Source organism: Scyliorhinus torazame, chromosome 4 (assembly GCF_047496885.1).
Source record: "Scyliorhinus torazame isolate Kashiwa2021f chromosome 4, sScyTor2.1, whole genome shotgun sequence".
Taxonomy (NCBI): domain Eukaryota; kingdom Metazoa; phylum Chordata; class Chondrichthyes; order Carcharhiniformes; family Scyliorhinidae; genus Scyliorhinus; species Scyliorhinus torazame.
In genome coordinates, this window is record NC_092710.1 from 202,953,355 (window position 1) to 202,978,198 (window position 24,844).

At 45.8% G+C, this 24,844-nt stretch overlaps 1 protein-coding gene and 1 long non-coding RNA gene across 3 annotated transcripts in view; one reads left to right on the plus strand and one right to left on the minus strand.

Moving 5' to 3' along the window:
- The window catches only part of cd2ap (CD2-associated protein), a 318,661-nt gene that overhangs the window by 104,881 nt on the left and 188,936 nt on the right, over positions 1-24,844 (minus strand). For both annotated transcript variants that reach the window (XM_072499137.1, XM_072499136.1), the window contains exons 4-6: positions 22,644-22,747; positions 14,308-14,431; positions 10,734-10,936 (exon numbers count right to left, since the gene is read on the minus strand). In XM_072499137.1, coding sequence (XP_072355238.1) covers positions 10,734-10,936; positions 14,308-14,431; positions 22,644-22,747 — 431 coding nt within the window. The remainder of the gene's footprint in view (positions 1-10,733; positions 10,937-14,307; positions 14,432-22,643; positions 22,748-24,844) is intronic.
- The window catches only part of LOC140410700 (uncharacterized), an 80,218-nt gene that overhangs the window by 51,968 nt on the left and 3,406 nt on the right, over positions 1-24,844 (plus strand). The window lies entirely within an intron of this gene.

Genomic DNA, 24,844 nt, shown 5'->3' on the forward strand with positions numbered 1-24,844 from the left:
TCCTGATCACATTCCTCAACAAACCCCACCAAAGACCACCGCCCTACGATTATGACCCCGACTCCATCCCCACAGAATTAGATACAACTTTCTGGCACCGTGACAATTCATACAGGCTCGTCCAGAACGACGAGATGGACCCGAAATCGCACCATGCAGCCCTATCAGCCCATATACATTCGAGAGTATGGCATTCGGGAGAAGAGGATGACTTTGAGTCTGACTCCCAAAACGAGAACCCCTTTGCTACCTTGTTGGCAACCGATAACGGAGGTGTCCAGATGATGTTTTAAAAGGAACGCTTGGGGAAAAAAAACGGTGTCCTTTCTGATGGAACCTGCAGCATGTTGTTCAATGTTTGTTTGTTACTGTTATTGTTATGTGTTGTTTGTAAACTTGGAAGTTCCACGGCCACACGCCATATTTGTCAGCAGAAACCTATGAGAACTTGCCAGCACGCTTATCGGCAGAAACCACTGAGAGCTTGCTAGGCCCCGTTCATAACTGCTCTTCTGGTTCAAAGGTCAAACCTTTACGGCCACCCCCCAACGATGACTACATTTTTGCCCGTTCTTGTCGGTTGCACAGGCAGTGGAAAAACGGCATTGGTCTCCGCCTTGCCTGAGGACCCCCCCACTTCCCCTCCCTCTGGTCAGCTACGCTCGGGTAGAGCACACACGGTATTGGTCACCGTCCTACCCGGGGATTCCATCCAAATCTTACCCGCCGCGGCCCATACGCACCTCATTTCGGCACTCTTGGTTCAAAAGTTGTGTTTCGTTTTCGGGCAACCCTTCGGTTGCCATCCCTATGCTATTTACATCCTCAAACATTTGGATGGTAAATCGCACAGCCTGCGAGACAGCTCGCACTGTTTCAATATTTTAAAGTGTGTCTTGTCCTGAATATTCGGTTTAACAAAACAAAAAAAAAAAAGAGGGAGTCACACATGGTGACAAATTGTAAAGGGGAATTGGCACTAAAGGACAGACATACTAACATACGAGATATTAACCAAGATAGTAACAGAAACTATGCTTGATCCCACAGAGCTCCAGAAGCCCCAAGGAAAGAAAAGAAGAGAAGAGAAAGAAGAACAATGAGGACATCCTCCGTGTTGATCACCACCATTATAATGTGTATTCGGTTGCGCGCGAACGCGAACCCCCTGACCCCAACCCCTCCCCCGGCCGTTAATTATTCACTTCCCCATAGCACCCAGAGCCCAATAGCAGGCAACACCACACCATCATGGTGTGATAAGCTCATAACGTGGTACTCCCTTTCCTCCGTAGTCGAATCCCTATCAGCATTGGCGATACTCTGCAGCATCATGCAGACTATCCACATGAGGAAATGGCGAAGGAGAGCCTACCCCGGTATACAGGATAAGATCCCTTATGTTTGGTTATCACCAGGACATCAAACCCCTCCATCTATCATAAAGGACATTCGTTTGCATTCTTTTTGTAAATAAAATCAAAAAATGTGTTTCATTTACGACGGAAAGATTGTACAACCCTGTGCTTGACAGCTAAGCCAGGAAAAATGTGAATGCTGCTTTTATTTTTGTATTGTTAGGAAGTTAATATAATTGAATGTTTGAGTGAGTGTAGTTTATTGAGGATAGTTAGAGGTACCGTTTTTTTAATGTTGTAATGCATGTCCCTGTTTTGACATAGCGCCACTTAGAATGTTAGTTAAAAATTTTCATTGCCCCGGCAGAGTGCTCGCTGGGTCAGGAAGAGAAGACAACGCAGTTATGTGATCCTTCACGCTTCGCGTTAGGGATCACGAGGAGCGAGTGTAGTCAACTGGGTTGGCCACTTCCCGACTTAAAATGGAGATCCGCAAAGGCTGCAGGGAAATTCAGCCAACACAGGCAAAAACTAGCAAGTGCAGAAATCCTGTGTATTAGAACTTGCAAAAGCCCAGACAGCACTGAAACCAGCAGCCATCTGCATATTAATGAGCGATCCCCAGGCACAATTGAAACAGTTAAGTTGAATAAAGCCAAGCCAGACTCCTCGGCGCCGGCAGGAGCCAAGACAAAGGAAGGCCAACGAACACTCAGGGACCGCCCAGCGATCAGGGAACAACTCCAGTATTGGAGAAATCGATCCAAGTGATCGGAACGTAGTCCAATCACTTGGAACCAGGTACGGTGTCCGCCTCGAATGGCGGGAAGCCCCTGGGGACTATAAAGTAGAGTCCCCAAGTTCAAATCATCCTTCTTGGCAGGATCACTCAGCAGCGAATCAACCCTTGAGAGTGAACTGCCGAAGCTGCCGCACCAACCAAGTAAGTCTCCAGCCAACGCACGCTATGAGATAGGCGCTCCTAGCTACTAGTCTGTACAAGCTTTGAAGCCTGCAGTTTCAGAATCCGAACGAAAGGCCATTTGTTCCCCTGACCTGGTGGGCCAGTCCAAAGCTAAGATAGGCCTGTTAGTTACAGAGATAGTTTATTAAGTAGAATTTATGCATGAGTCGCGATTGACTGTGTATAATAAATGTGTTTTGATTTGAACCTTACTAATTGGTGTGTTGAGTTATTGATCAGTACTTGAACTTGAACCTCGTGGCGGTATCATAAAGATACCTGGCGACTCTAGAGCAAAGGTTATAAAACAGAGCAAATTGAACCAACCAAAAGTTAGCAACAACTCTCAGAGCATAAAAGTAGATATTGAGACAAGCGATCAAATGTTTGGTGAACGTGATTGGTTTTAAGAACTGTCTTAAAGGAGGAAAGAGGTGGCACGGTTTAAGCAAGGAATTTCAGACCTTAGGACCCACACGACAAAAAGGCACTGCTGCAGGTGCTGGGGTGAAGAGATTAAGGATGCAGAGCAGGCCAAAGCTGGAGGAACACAGTCTTCTTGACATTATAGGGCTGGAGGATTAGTGAACCCATTTTGCTATTGTTGGTTACAGATAAATACTTGCAACAACATTAGAAGGACTTACTGCCCTTTCACCAGCTATTACTACAAGATAAACCAGCAAAAACAGGCAGACTGTTTAGATCTGCTTAACGTGAAAGGCACACCCGATAAATAAAGCATTCCATCTAGCATTCTTTATTATGTGCTCAAATTCGGGAGTAATGTTCAAATATTCAATCAAATGTACAAATGGCAGGTGGAGAAGTACCACCAAACCAATCTTGCATTCATTTATGCAACTACGCTAATATTTAATCAATTCGAATGACAAATCTTACTTTCAAAAATTGATTGGGGAAGCCTGTTTACAGGCAAAGGGACAGCTAGCAAGTGGGAGGCTTTAAAAAGGGTGATAACTAGGGTTCAGGGTGAGCACATTCCGCATAGAGTGACGGGTAAGACTGGTAGAAGTAGGGAACCCTGGATGACTCGGGGATATTGAGGCCATGGTCAAAAGGAAGGAGACATATGACATAGATAGGCAGCTGGGATCAAGTGGATCCCTTGAAGAGTATAGGGTTTGTCGGGGTAGAGTTAAGAGAGAAATCAGGAGGGCAACAAGGGGACATGAGATTGTCTTGGCAGATAAGGCAAAGGAAAATCCAAAGAGCTGTTACAGATACATGAAGGGCAAAAGAGTGACGAGTGAGAGAGTAGGCTTCTTAAGGATAAACACGGTCATCTATGTGCGAATCCACAAGGGGTGGGAAAGGTCCTAAATGAATATTTTGCATTTGTATTTATGTTTGCACTGAGTGCTGAATTTGGTGCATTTGAGTGCTATAATGAGAGTTTGGTGACTGAGTGAGTATAAGGTTTCATTTTTATCGAAAGTCTAGTCTTTCTTTTATTTAGTTAATTAACTTAAAAGTTGCTGTTTGGTTTAGAAGAAGGTGAATTTTCAATCAATTTTAAACAAAGCTTCTACTTGTAGGCACTTGCAGCTGGAGCTTGTTAATTAGTTAATTGGATTAGGCCAGTTTTCAGAGGCTAGATTCACAGTATAAAAGTGATCCCCTACAGTGCAGACATTGTTTGCACTGAGTGCTGAATTTGGTGCATTTGAGTGCGATCATGAGAGTTTGGTGACTGAGGGAGTGCTGAATTTGGTGCATTTGAGTGCTATAGTGAGAGCTTGGTGACTGAGGGAGTGCTGAATTTATTGCATTTGAGTGCTATAGTGAGAGTTTGGTGACTGAGGGAGTGCTGAATTTGGTGCATTTGAGTGCTATAGTGAGAGTTTGGTGACTGAGGGAGTTAGGTGAGGAGGGAGTAAGGTGCTCCTTTCATTTTGTTTCCTACATTTCCGCAAAGAGTGAGAAGAGAGCCAGGAGTTTACAGAGAGTGCAGCTGACTGGGAGCAGAGTCGGAGGGCGGAGATCCAGTTGGTCCACAGGGCAGCTATATTCTGTTAGGTAAGAGGGGATGAAGGCTAGGCCAGTTGCATGCTCCTCCTGTAGGATGTGGATGGTGAGGGATACCACCGGTGTCCCCGCTGACTATACCTGCGGGGAGTGCACCCAACTCCAGCTCCTCAAAGATCGTGTTAGGGAACTGGAGCTGAAGCTGGATGAACTTTGGATTATCCGGGAGGCAGAGGGGGTGATAGAGAGGAGTTACAGGGAGGTAACCACACCCAAGGTACAGGACAAGAATAGCTGGGTTACAGTCAGGGGAAAAAAAACAAACAGGCAGACAGTGCAGGGATCCCTCGTGGCCGTTCCCCTTCAAAACAAGTATACCGTTTTGGATGCTGTTGGGGGGAATGACCTAACGGGGGAAGGCCCTAGCGGCCAGGTCTCTGGCACTGAGTCTGGCTCTGGGGCTCAGAAGGGAAGGGGAGAGAATAGAAAAGCAATAGTTGTAGGAGATTCAATGGTAAGGGGAAGAGATAGGAGATTCTGTGGTCGCGAGCGAGACTCCCGGAAGGTATGTTGCCTCCTGGGTGCCGGGGCCAGGGATGTCTCGGATCGTGTCTTCAGGATCCTTAAGGGGGAGGGGGAGCAGCCAGAAGTCGTGGTGCACATTGGTACCAACGACGTAGGTAGGAAAAGGGGTGTGGAGGTAATAAATGAGTTTAGGGAGTTAGGCTGGAAGTTAAAAGCCAGGACAGGCAGACTTGTCATCTCTGGTTTGTTGCCGGTGCCACGTGATAGCGAGGCTAGGAATAGGGAGAGAGTGCAGCTGAACACGTGGTTGCAGGAATGGTGTAGGAGGGAGGGCTTCAGGTATTTGGATAATTGGAGCGCATTCTGGGGAAGGTGGGACCTGTACAAGCAGGACGGGTTGCATCTGAACCAGAGGGGCACCAATATCGTGGGAGGGAGATTTTCTAGTACTCTTCGGGAGGGTTTAAACTAATTTGGCAGGGGAATGGGAACCGGATTTGTAGTCCAGCAACTAATGTAGCCGATATTCAGGACGCCAAAGCGTGTAATGAGGCAGTGGGGAAGGGAACACTGACAAAGGAGAGTACTTGCAGGCACGGAGATGGGTTGAAGTGTGTATACTTCAACGCAAGAAGCATCAGGAATAAGGTGGGTGAACTTAAGGCATGGATCGGTACTTGGGACTACGATGTGGTGGCCATCACGGAAACTTGGATAGAAGAGGGGCAGAAATGGTTGTTGGAGGTTCCTGGTTATAGATGTTTCAATAAGATTAGGGAGGGTGGTAAAAGAGGTGGGAGCGGGGGTGGCATTGTTAATTAGAGATAGTATAACAGCTGCAGAAAGGCAGTTCGAGGAGTATCAGCCTACTGAGGTAGTATGGGTTGAAGTCAGAAATAGGAAAGGAGCAGTCACCTTGTTAGGAGATTTCTATAGGTCCCCCAATAGTAGCAGAGATGTGGAGGAACAGATTGGGAAACAGATTTTGGAAAGGTGCAGAAGTCACAGGGTAGTAGTCATGGATGACTTTAACTTCCCAAACATTGAGTGGAAACTCTTTAGATCAAATAGTTTGGATGGGGTGATGTTTGTGCAGTGTGTCCAGGAAGCTTTTCTAACACAGTATGTAGATTGTCCGACCAGAGGAGGGGCAATATTGGATTTAGTACTTGGTAATGAACCAGGGCAAGTGATAGATTTGTTAGTGGGGGAGCATTTTGGAGATAGTAACCACAATTCTGTGACTTTCACTTTTGTAATGGAGAGGGATAGGTGCGTGCAACAGGGCAAGGTTTACAATTGGGGGAAGGGTAAATACGATGTTGTCAGTCAAGAATTGAAGTGCATAAGTTGGGAACATAGGCTGTCAGGGAAGGACACAAGTGAAATGTGGAACTTGTTCAAGGAACAGGTACTACGTGTCCTTGATATGTATGTCCCTGTCAGGCAGGGAAGAGATGGTCGAGTGAGGGAACCATGGTTGACAAGAGAGGTTGACTGTCTTGTTAAGAGGAAAAAGGAGACTTATGTAAGGCTGAGGAAACAAGGTTCAGACAGGGCGTTGGAGGGATACAAGATAGCCACGAGGGAACTGAAGGAAGGGATTAGGAGAGCTAAGAGAGGGCATGAACAATCTTTGGCGGGTAGGATCAAGGAAAACCCCAAGGCCTTTTACACATCTGTGAGAAATATGAGAATGACTAGAGCGAGGGTAGCTCCAATCAAGGACAGTAGCGGGAGATTGTGTATTGAGTCTGACGAGATAGGAGAGGTCTTGAATGAGTACTTTTCTTCTGTATTTACAAATGAGAGGGGCCATATTGTTGGAGAGGACAGTGTGAAACAGACTGGTAAGCTCGAGGAAATACTTGTTAGGAAGGAAGATGTGTTGGGCATTTTGAAAACCTCGAGGATAGACAAGTTCCCCGGGCCTGACGGGATATATCCAAGGATTCTATGGGAAGCAAGAGATGAAATTGCAGAGCCGTTGGCAATGATCTTTTCGTCCTCACTGTCAACAGGGGTGGTACCAGGGGATTGGAGAGTGGCTAATGTCGTGCCCCTGTTCAAAAAAGGGAATAGGGATTACCCTGGGAATTCGGTAGTAGGCAAAGTCATGGAAAGGGTACTGAAGGATAGGATTTTTGAGCATCTGGAAAGACACTGCTTGATTAGGGATAGTCAGCATAGATTTGTGAGGGGTAGGTCTTGCCTTACAAGTCTTATTGAATTCTTTGAGGAGGTGACCAAGCATGTGGATGAAGGTAAAGCAGTGGATGTAGTGTACATGGATTTTAGTAAGGCATTTGATAAGGTTCCCCATGGTAGGCTTCTGCAGAAAGTAAGGAGGCATGGGATAGTGGGAAATTTGGCAAGTTGGATAACGAACTGGCTAACCGATAGAAGTCAGAGAGTGGTGGCGGATGGTAAATATTCAGCCTGGATCCCAGTTACCAGTGGTGTACCGCAGGGATCAGTTCTGGGTCCTCTGCTGTTTGTGATTTTCATTAATGACTTGGATGAGGGAGTTGAAGGGTGGGTCAGTAAATTTGCAGACGATACGAAGATTGGGGGAGTTGTGGATAGTAAGGAGGGCTGTTGTCGGCTGCAAAGAGACATAGATAGGATGCAGAGCTGGGCTGAGAAGTGGCAGATGGAGTTTAACCCTGAAAAGTGAGAGGTTGTCCATTTTGGAAGGACAAATATGAATGCGGAATACAGGGTTCACGGTAGAGTTCTTGGCAATGTGGAGGAGCAGAGAGATTTTGGGGTCTATGTTCATACATCTTTGAAAGTTGCCACTCAAGTGGATAGAGCTGTGAAGAAGGCCTATGATGTGCTAGCGTTCATTAACAGAGGGATTGAATTTAAGAGCCGTGAGGTGATGATGCAGCTGTACAAAACTTTGGTGCGGCCACATTTGGAGTACTGTGTACAGTTCTGGTCGCCTCATTTTAGGAAGGATGTGGAAGCTTTGGAAAAGGTGCAAAGGAGATTTACCAGGATGTTGCCTGGAATGGAGAGTAGGTCTTACGAGGAAAGGTTGAGGGTGCTAGGCCTTTTCTCATTAGAACGGAGAAGGATGAGGGGCGACTTGATAGAGGTTTATAGGATGATCAGGGGAATAGATAGAGTAGACAGTCAAAGACTTTTTCCCCGGGTGGAACAAACCATTACAAGGGGACATAAATTTAAGGTGAATGGTGGAAGATATAGGGGGGGGATGTCAGAGGTAGGTTCTTTACCCAGAGAGTAGTGGGGGCATGGAATGCACTGCCTGTGGAAGTAGTTGAGTCGGAAACATTAGGGACCTTCAAGCAGCTTTTGGATAGGTACATGGATTACGGTAAAATGATATAGTGTAGATTTATTTGTTCTTAAGGGCAGCACGGTAGCCTTGTGGATGGCACAATTGCTTCACAGCTCCAGGGTCCCAGGTTCGATTCCGGCTTGGGTCGCTGTCTGTGCGGAGTCTGCACATCCTCCCAGTGTGTGCGTGGGTTTCCTCCGGGTGCTCCGGTTTCCTCCCACAGTCCGCAGATGTGCAGGTTGGGTGGATTGGCCATGATAAATTGCCCTTAGTGTCCAAAATTGCCCTTAGTGTTGGGTGGAGGTGTTGACTTTGGGTAGGGTGCTCTTTCCAAGAGCCGGTGCAGACTCAATGGGCCGAATGGCCTCCTTCCGCACTGTAAATTCAATGATAATCTATGATTAACCTAGGACAACGGTTCGGCACAACATCGTGGGCCGAAGGGCCTGTTCTGTGCTGTATTTTTCTATGTTCTATTAACTGTTCAGAAAGGCACGAATGTTAGGGAAACGGGGAAATAAAAAGTGATGGCTTGAGGAGTGTATATATTACAGAGAAGGTGTTGGAGGTATTAAAGCACATCAAAATAGATAAATCACCTTGGGCAGCATGGTGGCGCAGTGGTTAGCACTGCAGCCTCAGTGTTGAGGTCCCAGGATCGATCCGGCTCTGGGTCACTGTCCGTGTGGAGTTTGCACATTCTGCCCCGTGTTTGCGTGGGTTTCGCCCCCACAACTCAAAGATGTGCAGGCTAGGTGGATTGGCTGCGCTAAATCCTTAATTGGAAAAAATGAATTGGGTACTCTAAACTTTTTTTTAAAAAGATAAACCCTGGGACATAATGAAATTTACCCCAGGTTTTGTGAGGCTAGGGAGGAAATTTCCGGCCCCGCTGCTGAGATATTTGAATCATCGACAGCCACAGGGGAGGTGCCTGAAGATTGGAGGGAAGCAAATGTTGAGCACTTGTTTAAGAAGGGCTGTAAGGATAAGCCTGGGAACTACAGACTGGTGAACCTTATTTCTGTAGTGTTTAAGTTGTGAGAAGTTGTGAGAGGGACAGGGTCCACAGGCACTTAGACAGACAAGGGCTAATTAGGGACAGTCAGCATGGCTTTGTAAGGAGAAAGTCATGTCTCACAAATTTGATTTGAGTTTTTTTGAAGGGGTAACCAATAAGGTAGATGAGGGCAGTGTAGTCAACGTCATCGACATGGACTATAGCAAGGCCTTTGACAAGGTACCGAATGGTAGGTTGTTGCAAAAGGTTCAATCTCACCGAGTTCAGGGTGAGGTAGTCAATTGGATACAAAATTGGCTTGGCGACCAAAGCCAAAGGGTGGTTGTGGAGGGTTGTTTTTCAAACTGGAGGCCTGTGACCAGCGATGTGCCTCAGGGATCGGTGCTGGGTCCACTGTTATTTGTGACATATACAAATGGTTTGGATGAGAATTTAAGAGGCATGGTTAGTAAGTTTGCAGATGACACCAAGATTGGTGGCATAGTGGGTAGTGGAGATAAGATTGCAACAGGATCTTGACCAATTGTGCCAGTGGGCCAATGAATGGCAGATGGAATTTAATTTGGATAAATGTGGTGATGCATTTTGGTAGATCAAATCAGGGCAGGACCTACTCAGTTAATGGTAGGGAGTTGGGGAGAGTCAAAGAACAAAGAGATCTAGGAGTGCAGGTTTATAGCTCTTTAAAGGTGGAGTTGCAGGTGGACAAGGTGCTGAATGCAGCATGCCAGGTTTTATTGGTCAGAACATTAAATACAGGGGTTGGAACATCTTGTTGAAGTTGTACATATTGGTTAAGACCACACAAGGAATATTATGTTCAGTTCTGGTCACCCTATTACAGGAAGGATATTGTTAAACTAGAAAGAGTGCAGAAGAGATTTACGAGGATGCTACCAGGACTTGATGGTCTGAGTTACAAGGAGAGGCTGGATAGGCTGGGACTTCTTCCCCTGGAGCGTAGGAGGCTTAGTGGTGATCTTATGGGGGTCTATAAAATAATGATGAGCATAGATAAGGTAGATAGTCAACATCTTTTCCCAAAGGTAGTGGAGTCTAGAACTAGAGGGCATAGGTTTAAGGTGAGAGGAGAGAGATACAAAAGAGACCAGAGGGGACATTTTTTCACACAGAGGGTAGTGAGCATCTGGAACGGGCTGCCAGAGGCAGTGGTTGAGGCGGGTAAAATGTTGTCCTTTAAAAAGCAGTTAGACTTTTAAACTGCAATTAGCAGTTAAATGGGCAGGGTGGGTATAGAGGGATATGGGCAAAATGTGGGCAAGTGGACTAGGCTTAGTGATAGAAACTGGGCAGCATGGACAAGCTGGGCCAAAGGGCCTGTTTCCATGCTGTAAACATCTAGGACTCTATGACGATGGGTCAAATTAGTGAACACATCAATACATTGAGGACTCAAATACTTTTCCAGTAAGTAATTTTCTGACAACCTCAGTGATGGCTAATAGTTGAATTGTCTACTATTTCTCATTTTAAGCAAAACATGATATTTCTTTTCATGCAAACTACTTAATGCAGAGAATTCCTCTCCAGGAATGCTCGACCTACCTTTTCTGACTTTTTATCCTCCAGTTCAGCAGATGATGACCTTGATTTTAGTTTTACAGATCCTTCCTTAAATATGTCTCCAAACCCCACACCACGAATTTTCTTTGGTTGGGCAGTTGTTCCTGCTCCTATTGGGCTTTCGTTTGCTGTGAATTCTATAGGTGATGTTGGTCCCACAGCAATTAATTCCTTGACAAGAACATCTGTTACACCAAAAGAATCAAGTGTGTTTAATGCGTTAAAGACGGTCACTTTTGTTAATAAAACTGACATATCTTTAATACAGCATAAAAAATTAGTGTCAGCAAACCAATTTACAATGGATAGAGTAGCATCATGTTTTAAATTATAGACTTACCTACTTTATAGGCTCTGCATTCTTCAAACTGAAACACATCCCACACAACAGGATTAAGCAGCACAGTTGGTCCGGTGCTTGTAAAGGTAAACATACCTTTAAGACTTCTCAAAACTTATTCAAATTGCCTGCGTGACGTGCCACTCCCCACAGAATAAAAGATGCAGTCAAAGCCAGTCCTGTAATGCAGCTTGACCAGTCAGTCGAAATATGATGCAAAAACTGATGCAAAAACATTCAACAAGTGCCAGTGCAATGGGTAGGTGCAACTTGGCATTTGGATGACACCTCAGTTTGAAGAATGAAGGCAACTTTACAGGTTAGATCATCTTCGGTCTCAGCCACATCCATGACCAAATAATATTTTAGAAAAAGAACATCCTTATGTAGACTGCAAGACAAGTTATTGTGGCAAGTCTTTCAACAAACAAATGATTCTTAAAAGTGTGAGGATCACACCACTCTTTGTGCCTTACATATACTCCCATCAACAATCCCTTGCCATCTAACAAAGTAATCCATTACCAATAGCGGAAATAATAATTTCCTTGAACTGTTCCTGGTAGACAAAATCAAATTAACCACTGGTCCATTAAACATATCCAGTGAATATGACACATTAACCATTTTTCTACTGATGCCACTCTGAAAAGCTTCCCTAATCCATATTGTGGGTCTTTTAGCAGGACCCAGTGATTCGATAAATCACTATATATTCAATCTACGTTGAATGTATTGAGAGCTTTTTTTTCCACACATCCTTACTTTGCATTTAATTAGGAGGAAGAATAAAAATATTACTGTCATCAGCCTCTGCAAATTCAACTAAAGGGGCACCTGTCTCCTGAGCAATCATGACTGAGTGAGGAATTAAATCCTTCCTGTACTGAAACAATTCCCAATGTTTTGCTATCCAAAGTCTGTTTGAGTAATCTACAGATTTGTTTTGGAAATTAGATTAAATTTCCTCGCATCTGAAGGGTTAAATTGCTTTTGAAGAATGGGGAAAAGTAAACTATGTTCTAATTTTGGATGGCCATCTCTTGATTTTCCATGAAGAAACAGCCATACAAGAAACAAAGAACATCCGAATGCGATGTTTTCCATGATTCTTCTCCTTTGTCCACCCCTGAAACAATTGCACAACTTGTCTACTCATGTGACAAACTATGATCCAGTGCATTTTCCTCAAACAATTTCAATTGGAAGATGATTGGTCAATCATCTCAATCCCAGGACACCACTGCAGGAGCTCCTCAGGGTAGTGTCCTAGGTCCAACCATCTTCAGCTGCTGCATCAATGACCTTCCTTCAATCATAAAGTCAGACATGGGGATGTCCATTGATGATTGCACAATATTCATGAAAAGCTTCCCTAATCCATATTGTGGGTCTTTTAGCAGGACCCCGTGATTCGATAAATCACTATATATTCAATCTACGTTGAATCTACGCTGAATCTACGCTTTCTCAGCCTCACCCCTCGCCTGAGATGTGGTGATCCCCAGGTTAAATCACCACCAGACAGCTCTCCCCCTCAAAAGGGAAAGCAGCCTATGGTCTGTGGAGATTTACCTTTATTCGGCACCATTCACCATTCCTTGAAAACTGAAGCAGTACATGCTCAAGGCGCAGTAAGACTGGGCAACATTTAGGCTCGGGCTAATTGGCAAGTAATATTCGCACCACACAGGTGCCATCCAATGACAGTCTTAAACAAGAGAATCCACCCATCACCTTGGCATCCAATGACATTACCATCGCTGGATTCCCCACTATCAGCATCCTGGGGCTCATCATTAACCAGAAACTGAACTCAACCAGTCATACAAATACTTTGGTTACAAAGAAGAGGCTAGAGGCTGGGAATTCTGTGGTGAGTAACTTATCTCCTGACTCCCCTAAGCCTGTCCACCATCTACAAGGCACAAATCAGGGGTGTGATGGATTAGTCTCCTGAATGCCTGAAGACGGGCCTGGTTTAGCACAGGGCTAAAGAGCTGGCTTTTAAAGCAGATCCAGGCAGGCCAGCAGCAAGGTTCAATTCCCGTACCAGCCTCCCCAAACAGGCGCCGGAATGTGGCGACTAGGGGCTTTTCACAGTAACTTCATTTGAAACCTACTTGTGACAATAAGCGATTTTCATTTCATTTCATGAGTGCAGCTCCAACAAAAAACGCGACACTATTCAGGACAAAGCAGCTGCTTGACAGGAACACCATCCACCACCTTCAACGTTCACTCCCTCCACCATCGACGAACAGTGGCAGCAGTGTGTACCATCTATCTACAAGATCCACTGCACCAACTCAACAAGGCTCCTTTGACAGCACTTACAAACCTGCAACCTCCACCACCTAGAAGCAAGGGCAACAGACGCATGGGAACGCCACCAGCTGCAAGTTCCCCACCAAGCCACAAACCATCCTGACTTGGAAATATAATCGCAGTTTCTTCATTGTCACTGGGTCAAAATCCTGGGTCTCCCTTCCTAACAGCACAGTTGGCGCAACTACACCACATGGACTGCAGCAATTCAGATGGCAGTTGATCACCACCTTCTCAAGGGCAATTAGGGAAGGACAACAAATGCTGGCCTAGCCACATTGGATTAAAAAGAAAATCTCAATTGCTACCTAAAGAACCCAGTGTACTGCTACTAAGGTGGTCAGTTAGCATTCACATATCATTGGTGATTTGTTGTCAGTTAGATATGTTTGACATTTTTATGCTCTCAATGCTACAGGAATGACAGAATTTTGCAGGATTTGATATGTTGCAACAGATGTTCGGGATACAGAGACTTGGTGCACAAATGGATTCCCTGATTACAGTAACAAGTAAAATTTTTTGATTTGATTAGGGAATGACCGGATAATTTTATAACGCTGATTGAAGAATAAATATTGGCCAGGACACCAGGGATAACTTCCTTGCTCTTTTTCAAAATAATGTCATGGGATCTTTTACATCCTTATGGGGCCCCAATTTAACAACCCATTTGAAAGACTGCACCTCACAGTGCCGCACTCCCCCAGTGCTGCACTGGGGCATCAGCCTTGATTATGTGCTACTCAAAAGAGAGTCCTACCAATTGAGTCACGTGGCACAATAAAATTCAATCTGCAAGTATGAAATAGTTTGCTTCACGGTTACCCGAGTTTATTATTAGTAAAGATATTTCTGGTGGCTTGTAAATAAGTAAGCTATCATTACCTGTTTCACTTAACACCTCATTACTTTCGCCATCTTCAGTCGGATCAATCAACTCCTTAACAAAATTGGATGGGAACAATCCCGTTTTCTCATTCAGGATTCCCTTCCACCAGCCTTCCTCAACCTGATGGGAACAAATCACATGAAAGTTTGAAAACAAAGAATAAAGATAACACAGCACAAGTACCGGCCCTTCAAGCCTGTACCGGTCATGATACCATGCTTGGCCAAACCCTCAGCACTTCCTTGTGCCCTATCCCTTTATACCCATCCTATCCATGTATTTGTTGAGATGCCTTTTGAACGCCGTTAATGTATCGGCTTCCACAACCTCCCCTGGCAATGCATTCCAGGTACTTGCCACCCTCTGCGTAAAAAACCTGCCTCGCACATCTCCTCTAAACTTTGCCCCACGGACCTTAAACCTATGCCCCCTTGGTGACTGACCCCTCCACCCTGGGAAAAAGTACCTGCCCATCCGCTTTATCCATGCCCCTCATAACCTTGCAGACCTCTATCAGGTCACCCCTCAACCTCTGTCATTCTAATGAAAACAGTCCGAGTCTATTCAGCCTCTCTGCATAGCTAACACCCTCCAGACCAGGCAACATCCTGACGAAACTCCCTGCACCCTCTCCAAAGCCTCCACATCCTTCTGGTAGTGTGGCGACCAGAATTGTGCGCAATATTCCAAGTGTAGCCTCACCAAGGTTCTATACAACTGTAGCATGACTTGCCATTTTTTATACTCGATGCTCCGTCAAATGAAGGCAAACATATTCTGTATGCTTTCTTGACTACCTTGTCCACTTGTATTGCCACTTTCGAGATCTGTGGACCTGCACGCCCAGATCTCTCTGACTTTCTATATTCCTAAGAGTTTTGCCATTTATGGTATATTTCCCCTCTATGTTAGACCTACCAAAATGCATTGCCTCACATTTGTCTGTATTAAACTCCATTTGCCATTTTTCTGCCCAAGTTTCTAACCTATGTCCTGCTGTATCCTCTGACAATCCTCAACACTATCTGCCACTCCACCAACCTTGGTGTCATCCACAAACTTACTAATCAGACCAGCTACATTTTCCTCCAAATTGTTTATGTATACTACAAACAACAGAAGCCCCAGCACATATCCCGGTGGAACACCACTAGTCACGACCTTCCATTCAGCAAAACACCCTCCTATTGCTACCCTTTGCCTTCTGTGACCGAGCCAGTTCTCTGTCCATCTTACCACTTCACCTACCTCTCTCTGAATGATGACTGACTGTAAATAGCACTGAAGTCTGGGTGTGGTATTATTTAATATATGTTATGCCAGTGATTGTCCAGGAGAAAAATGTGCAAGAGAAGTAGCATTAAATGCAATTTCTCTGCCTAAGCTTAAGCACAATGTATTCTGTGCCATGGCCCACTAGATGGCGCAATTCACTTTAATGAGAATTATGAAGGCTCATAAAACACTGCAGATGCTGTAAATCAAACAACGAAATATGCTGGAAGTACTCAGCAAGGCAAACTTTTTTTCTTTATTTTTTTAAGGGGCAATGTATTTTTAGCATGGCCAACCAACCTAACCTGCACATCTTTGGACTGTGGGAGGAAACCGGAGCACCCAGAGGAAACCCATGCAGACACGGGGAGAACGTGCAGACTCCGCACAGTCACCAAAGCCTGGAATTGAACCTGGGCCCCTCGTGCTGTGAGGTAGCAGTGCCCCTTTGCCAGCTGGCCGCCCAATAAGACAAACTTTTGTGGAGAAAAGCTAAGTTAACATTTCAGGCAATTGCCATTCATGAGCTGTTTCCCCTTTTCAGTTGCACTCCCTTGTTTGGTAGGGCTGAGACATGCCCACAGAAGAAAGATCCGTAGCTCTGTTTGTTCCTGTGCAGGTTGAGCATCCCTTATCCAAAATTCCAAAAAGTGAAAGATTCTGAAATCTGTACTTTTTTTCAAGCACCGATGTTTATAGATGAAAATTTTAACACGACACATCTTGCCTTAAGCAAACACATTTTCGCAGTCAACCCTTGGTACAGACCGGTTCAATTTCTCTGCAAGACTGAGCCAATCAGAAAATGTCACATCATCAGTTTTCAGAGAAGAAACACCAATTAAAACTCAGGTCAGTACGTTACAATGTACAGAAAGATCCACCTTAGCCGAGAAAAGTTACGTGTCTGCAATGTGCACGAACATGAAGCTCATTTGTACCAAAAGCTAATTTTAATCACAACCACTTGTAACTTTCTATTCCTCCCATTATCTCATATCATTTCCTTTTCCATGTTGATGGGTGGGGTTACGGGGATAAGGCAGTGGAGTGGGCCTAAATAGAGTGCTCTTTCAGAGGGTCGGTGCAGCAGGGGTTTTATTTTATTCAATTAGTATACAACCATGAATTCCAAACTATTTACCCATTTCCACAACCCTGTCTATCTGCCTTGCATAGATGACAAATTACTCCAGCAACTGAGAGACAAACATGTTCTGTGAAGTATTTTATCGTAATCGATTCTTATGGCAAAACTTAAACGTGCAAAGATCACAAACACCAAGACTCGACTTCCGGTGGCGGTCATGGAGTGAGTGGTTGCACATTTGTTGGCTCCTGCTTGAGGTGGAATGGTTCGGCCCTTGTTACCTGTTCACGGGGGTGTTTGCTGGTACAAAGTACAGGTTGAAAATCGCTTATCCGAAATGCTTGGGGAAAAGTATGCATCGGATTTTGGAATTTTTCGGATTTCGGAATATACTGCGCATACGTGTTGGGAACTGCGCATGTGCATTGGGAACTGCTCATTTGCATTGGAACTGCGCATGTGCAGTGCATGTTGGGAACTGCGCATGTGTGGAGCTTTTGGGACTGTGGATGTGCAGTGCGTATTGGGAACTGCGCATCGCCTGGGAGCCTTGTGGGCTTTCCCACTCATGACATCACATCGGCGCTCGAAAAAAGTGCAGATTTCAGAATCTTTCACTTTTGGGAATTTTAGATAAGGGATGCTCAACCTACACAGGAACAAACAGAGCTACGGATTCTCCTTCTGTGGGCATGTCTCAGCCCTACCAAACAAGGAGTGCAATTGAAAAGGAGAAACAGCTTTCAAGGAGTGCAATAGATGAAAAGATAGCGGAGAGCTCTGTGGTGTCGTTGCCCGCTCAGTGGTCCACAAAACATTTGGTGGAGTTTTTGACGGTCAAGTTCCAGCAGCAAAGGCAGAAGTCCTCAGAGAACCTAGCTAAGGTGGCTGACCACATTCGGGCAGCCATTGAGAGAGTGGAGCAGAGGTTGGAGGCACATGGTGCACTGCTCCAAAAAGCTGAAGAGTCAGTGGCGAACCAGGAGGGTGGGCTGGCCTCATTGGAGTCAGAGATTACACTGGTGGTGGAGGGCCAAATGAAGCTGAGGGACAAAGTGGACGATTTGGAGAATCTGTCGAGGAGGCAGAATCTCCGGATTGTGGGATTGTCCAAAAGTATTGAGGGAACACAGGCCACGAAGTATGTAGCGAGCATGCTTGGGAAGCTGGTGGGATAGGGGATCTTCCACCCCTCCCCCCCCTCCCCCGAGGTGGATCGAGCGCACAAGTCACTGAGGAGGAGGCCGAAGACAGGTGAGCAGCTGGGGCAATAGTGGTACGACTGCATAGCTATCTGATAAGGAGAAGTTTCTGCGGTGGGTGAAGGGGACAAAGAAGTGCACCTGGGAAGGGAATGTGATTCGGATCTACCAGGATCTGGGTGCGGAATTAGCGATGCACCGGGCTGGGTTCACCTGGGTCAAAGTGGTCCTGTTCAAGGAAGGAACGACCGGAAGTGGGGGAGGGGATGGGGCATGACTGGCTTATTTCATGGAAATTCCAGCATTTGAGGACTCTGAAGTGTTTTTGAAAAAGACTTACTTGAAGGTGGTGGATCACATGAGGCTGAGGAAGGGACGGGTGCGACAGATGTTTCATTCGGGGCTGGATATGAAGACGAGGCGGATGGGAGTGTTGGTTAATAAGAGGCTGCCCTTTGCAGTAGGGGGCAGACTCTGGGGGTAGATTTGCGATGGTGATTGGGAGGTTGGAAGGGACACCCTTGTGTTGGTGAACATGTATGCCCCAAATTGGGACGATATGGAGTTTATGAGGCGAGTCCTGGCAAAGATCCTGGACCTGGACACGAACCAACTGGACAGGTCATGCCCAGGTCTATGAGGGTGTCGGCAAAGGCAAAGAAGTCGCTGGGATTTATGGAACGAATGGGGGCGGTGGACCCATAGCAGTTTGGGAGGCCAAGGGCGGAGGAACTTTTTTCGCACGTCCACAGGAGTACTTCCGGATTGATTTTTTTGTCCTGGACAAGGCACCGTTGGCGGGGATGGTCACGGCCAAGTATTCGGCGATCGTGGTGTCTGACCACATGGCACATTGGGTGAATTTGCAAGTAGGGGGGGGGGGGGAAGAGCTCACAGAGGCTGCAATGGAGGTTGGATGTGGGATTATTGGTCGATAAGTGATAAGGAGGTCGGTGCGAAGATGGGGTGGCTATCTGGAACTATGTGGAGCATAATAAGATGGTGGGGTGGGAGAGGGGTCTCGGCGGCTAGGCTGTGGGAAGCGTTAAAAGCAGTGGTTGGGTGGAGTTTCTTCGATTAGGGCAGAGAGGCTGTGGCTGGTGGAGGCCATTCTGCCGGTGGACCGAAGATACTCGGTGGCACCAAAGGAAGCGCTGTTGAAGGAGAGGCAGAAGCTCCAAATGGAATTTGGGCTATTGTCCATGGGGGAGGCAGTGGGGCAGCTGGATAGGACCAGAGGGGTAGTGGATGAGTTGGGAAGGATGCTAGTGCATTAGTTGAAGAGGCAGGCGGCAGCGAGGGAAATTGGGCAGATGAGGGATGGGGGTTGAGACAATCTGCTAATGGGGCCAGAGGAGGGAAATGGGGTGTTTGAGGCACTTTATGTTAAGATGTACAGTTCGGAGCGTCCAGCAGGAGGTGAGGATATGAGTCGTTTTTTGGATGGCGTTCCCGAGGGTGGATGACGCAAGGGTACAGGGGCTGGGAGCGGTGATCGATTGTGTGGGGACAATGCAGTCAGGGATGGCCCCGGGCTCGGGTGGGTTCCCTGTGGAGCATAAGAGGTTTGGGTTGCATCTGGGGCCCCTGTTAGTGGGGATGTACAATGAATCAGTGGGGAGGGGTGAGCTTCCCCCCACGCTGTGTCAGGCATCTATCTTGCTCATTTTAAAGAAAGATAAAGACCTGGAGCAGTGTGGGTTGTACTGCCTGATATTGTTGTCAAATGCGGATGCGAAGCTGTTGGCCAAGGTGCTGGTGGTTACTGAATGTGATAATGATGCTCTCGACCGGCTGGGAGGTGGAGGTGGTTGTGTCTATGGACACAGAGAAGGTGTTTGACCGTGTGGAGTGGCGGTATTTATTCGAGATGCTAGGGCGGTTCAGGTTTGTGCAGGGATTTGTGGACTGGGCGAAATTGTAGTACAGGGTGTGTGTGCAACCCAATAGTGTTAACTTGGAGCATTTTGGGTTGCATCGCGGGATGAGGCAGGGATGCCCGCTATCGCCTTGGCTCTTTGCCCCAGCAATTGAACCGTTGGCAAGGGCACATAGGGCATTGAGGGATTGGCAGGGCGTTGGGGATGGTGGAGCATGGAATCTCTTTATAAGCTGATGACCTTATTATATGTTGCGAACCCGGTTGAAAGTTCTGGCAATATTATGGGGATCTGGGGGGGGGAGTTCAGTCTTTTTTGGGGGTATAATTTAAGCTCAATGTGGAGAAAAGTGAAGTATTCCCGATCAATGCCCGATGATCAGGTTGGTAGGAGCTTGCGGAGAGTTGGGCCCAGCTGCGCAAATTGAATCTGGCAAAACTGGTGGAGGGAATGAAGGAGGGTTTTAGGAGGTGGGATGTGTTGTCTTTGCCATTGGCTGGTAGGATCCAGGCAGTAACGGTGACGGCGCTACCAAAGTTTTGTTCGTCTTTCAGAATGTCCAGATTTTCATGCCTGTCTTTTTTTAGTAGGGTGAATAAGATAATACTAGGGTTTGTGTGGGCAGGTAACGTTCCCCGGATCAGGAGGCAAGAGATAGGCAAACGAGGGCTGGCGCTTGAAAATCTGCAGAATTATTACTGAGTGGCAAACACAGCTATGGTACGGAGTTCAGCGGTGGAGGAGAGGCCGGTGTGGGGACGGATAGAGGCGGCCTCATGTAAAAGGGCCCAGTTTGAGGGCATTATTGTGGACACCTCTTCCATTCTCACTGCCAGGTACTCCACGAGCCTGGTGATGGTATCAGCGTTAAGGGCGTGGAATCAATATCGGCAGCACTGTTGGATGACAGGCATATCCCTGGGGGTGCCAATTTGTGACACCCACAGGTTTGATCCGGTAGGTCTGGATGTGAGGTTTCTTCTTTTTCTTTGTGTTTTGTTTGAGTTTGCGGGGGTGGGGGGGGCTGGGTGTAAAAGGAGCTGGTGGAATGGGGGAATAGTGGTAATGGTGCATGGTTAGCTGTTGAGGTTTGTTTGTTTCTATTCTGGAGATATTTGAAAATACCTCCAATAAAATATATTTTTTAAAATACGAGAACTCTCATAAACACTCACTCCCCAGCATCCAACCTCCTTAAAAAACTGAACGGGATTGTCACAAGAGATAATGAAAGTGGGGGTTCTGGAGAATGGGGGTAAGGAGGCAGGTTAGCTTGAGGGAGTGGGCACTACTGCTCCCCTTAGGCAGTGTTGGAACACCACTTAGCTGCTGGATCCAGACATTCCTGTTTCGCCTAAGCTGCCAGGGTTCCAGTGCCTGGGAAGCCTGGCTATGAAAACTGAGACATGCATCCTCAAGACCATATTATACTGCTGACCCACCTCTCAGGAGGTTACTTCATTCATTCAATCTCCAAACTGCCCAGTTAAATCGGAAGTCGGCAGGCTCGACAAAAGTTTAACCTCACAGTTAACTGCCAAGCTTCTGCCTCGACCAATCGGAGTCAAACAGTCTGGTTTAAATTTTCAAACAACACTTTGCAGTTAACTGTCAGTCACCAGAGTGTCTTGATGAGTACAAGAGAAAAAGCTTCAACAAAATGTATTTTTCAACAATATTACTTGTAACAATATGTGTATTGTAAAGAATACAAAGGGTTAACAAGGGTTCCCTTAACAGCCTCCCCGAACAGACGCCGGAATGTGGCGACTAGGGGCTTTTCACAGTAACTTCATTTGAAGCCTACTTGTGACAATAAGCGATTTTCATTTCATTTTCATTTTATAAGGTAATAATACTTCTCACCACCAGATGGAGATAAGGAGTAGTGATATAAATATCATGCGACTTCTGGAATTCTGGGAGAAGGTTGTGAGGCGTGAGAGAGATTAGGCCCATAGCATAATTTCTTCCTTGTTGACTGGTTAGAATCTTTAATTTAATAGTGCAAAATAAATCAGGTATGTTCAATTACTCAGCTTGATGTTCTTTGTTAACACTACGTTCTCAAAGCATCCTGATAGACCCAACAGAGAACATCACATTACTGGATTACTTCTTAAGTAAGAAGTGCTGACAGTTCCTAAAATAAATGCTTCATGTACATTTGTAACTTTCAAAGCGGATGTATAATTTCCACTAATCACAACTGCTTTCAAGGAGAAAACTTATAATTCTACTCAAATCACCCCAAAAATGAATTAAGGTCTTCAAGGAGAGGGAGGATGGGGGTTTGGGGGCTGGAGAGAGAGAGAGAGAGAGAGAGAGAGAGAGAGAGAAGAAAAAGAAAAAGGGAGCAGAAATTATCTTAAAACAATCCAAATGCATTAATACACAACCAAGCCTAATCATGAGCAACACCAGTATTGTTACAAGGTTTTCAACTATGCAACACTTTGTCCCACAGCAAAATTCAAAATATATCAAATTTAAAATTTTCACTTAAGTTTCCATATTCCTGTAGGCTTGGATAGTAACCAACCTGTCCCCATGAAAATACTGCCTGCTCTTTGCATGAGCTGGGTTAACCGTCCACCCAGCATCGTGAATTCTTGCAACTAGTTTGGCAGCATTCACATCAACTCACCTAAAATGTGTTCCAAATACATTGGCCTCAAGAATTCAATTCAGAAACTTAAAGCACTAGCTTTTCATCTCCCTGAAAAATCTGTATACAATCAGGGGGTGGACAAAATAAATGTGCAACTTTTTTTCCCAAAAATATTATATCGCAACCTAATATAATTTTACCTCGAAAATTTTCGACTGCCGTTCTGCAGAGAATAAAAGAAAAGGTAACCTGAATTGCCAACAAAATGCCTTACCTCATCAATTATTTCAATGACATCTCCAGCTTTTATTTCCAATTCATCTTCATTTTGAGGGATGTAATCAAACAGTGCTTCACAAACCTTTTTCTTCAATCTTTCTGTTGGGATTGACATCACAGAAATAGTTTTTAACACTCTTGTCTGAAAACAATTGCAAAAGAAGTCACATTGCTTGACCACACCCTTCTAAATAATAATTTTGACCCAAAAATCTTCTCAGAATCTAATTTTTGGTTTGCAAACCAAGCTTCCATCTTAGAAAGAACCACTCTGCCCCCAGCTCTACAGTAAACACTGCACTTGGCTCCCTGAAAAAACACCACAGTACTCTATTCTAATAAAATGCATGATTTTTTGTATTTTCTGAAAGGAAAGGCACACATTTTTAATAAACATTTTATTGAGGTATTTTTGGTATTGTAACAACAACAAAATAAACAATGTACATGAAACTATAAACATAGTTCAAAAACCGTCTCCCTTCCTTACAGGTTCCACCTTTAGTAACTTCCTACTCCATAAGCTAAACTAACTGCCCCCCCCCCTTCTGCTGATGATTAATTTTCCACAAAGAAGTCGACGTACAATTGTCACCTCCGGGCGAACCCTAACATTGACCCTCTCAAGGCGAACTTGACTTTCTCCAAACGGAGAAAGCTAGCCATGTCCGATAGCCAGGTCTCCGGCTTTGGGGGATTTGAGTCCCTCCAAGCTAATAGTATCCGTCTCCGGGCTACCAGGGAAGCAAAGGCTAGAATGCCTGCCTCTTTCTCCTCCTGGATTCCCGGTCTTCCGACACCCTGAAAATCGCCACCTCTGGACTCAGTGCCACTCTGGTTTTTAACACCGTGGACATGACATCTGCAAACCCTTGCCAAAATCCCCTAAGCTCTCCGGCATGCCCAGAACATGTGGACATGGTTTGCTGGTCCTCCCGCACATTTTGCACATCTCCGCATACCTCCTATCGATCTGTAATATCTCCTTTACCAGTCGGTCAGTCTCTGCCCTGTCCACCTTCTCCCTATGGGCCCATATCGAGATCAGCTCCCCTCTGACCACCGCCTTCAGTGCTTCCCAGACCATCGCTGCTGAAATTTCCCCCGTGTCGTTGACCGACAGGTAGTTCTGAATACATTTCCTCAGACTCTCGCGCACCCCTTCGTCAGCCAAAAGTCCCACATCTAACCTCCATTGCGGGCACTGGTTACGGTCTTTACTAACCTGCAGGTCAACCCAGATAGGAGCATGGTCTGATTCTGCTCCCATTCATGGCTTTCTCGCAAGTGCTCTTTGAGCCCTGTCCACCTCCAAGGACCGGGAGAATGCCCCACCCCCAGCAGCTTCTCAAACATATCTGCAATGTATGCCCCAGCGTCCGCTCCTTCGGACGCCTCCGGGAGCCCAACGATTCTCACGTTCTGCCGGCGGGACCTATTCTCTAGGTCCTCCACCATCTCGAAGAGCTTCTTCTGCTGGTCTCTCAGCATCCCCACCTCCAACTCCACCGCAGTTTGATGTTCCTCCTGCTCAGCCAGTGCCTTCTCTACCTTCTGGATCGTCCGATGTTGGGCATCCAATCTAAGCTCCAGCCGCTCAATTGACTCTTTTATCGGGTCCAAGCAGTCCCGTTTCTGCTTACCAAAGCCTTCCTGAGTAACTTGCATCAGCTGCTCCGTTGACTGCTGGGCCGTCAAACCAGAGGTCTGGTCCTCCGCCATGTTGTCTCCTGCTGCAGCTTCAGCCCAAGCCTTCTCTGTCTTTCTGTATCTGCCTTTACGAGTACTTCTAGTCCTTCTCTCCATGCATCGATGTGGGAATTCAGTACACAATTGCCTCTGTCATCAGTTTTACAACTCATGTCCGGTAGAAAATCAGGGGAAAAAGTCCCAAAGTCCGACCAGAGTGGGAGCCACCAAATGTGCGACTTACTCCTTCATAGCCACCACCGGAAGTCCTTGAAGTAAAATTTAAACTCAAATAAAATGATACATCAGTAAATACCAAACCACCCGAAACAAAAACAAGTTAAACCTCGGTTAAAACCATGACTGTTCTTTGTTCAAAGGTCAACAGTTTTTAAAATGTCACTTCCTTGAGAGTTTTGAATGCGCTTCTAGCAGCTGAATAATCTTGAAATTCTACTTTTTCCCCCTTTCAAAAAAACTGCTGAAACTTGCATTGCAAGATATTTC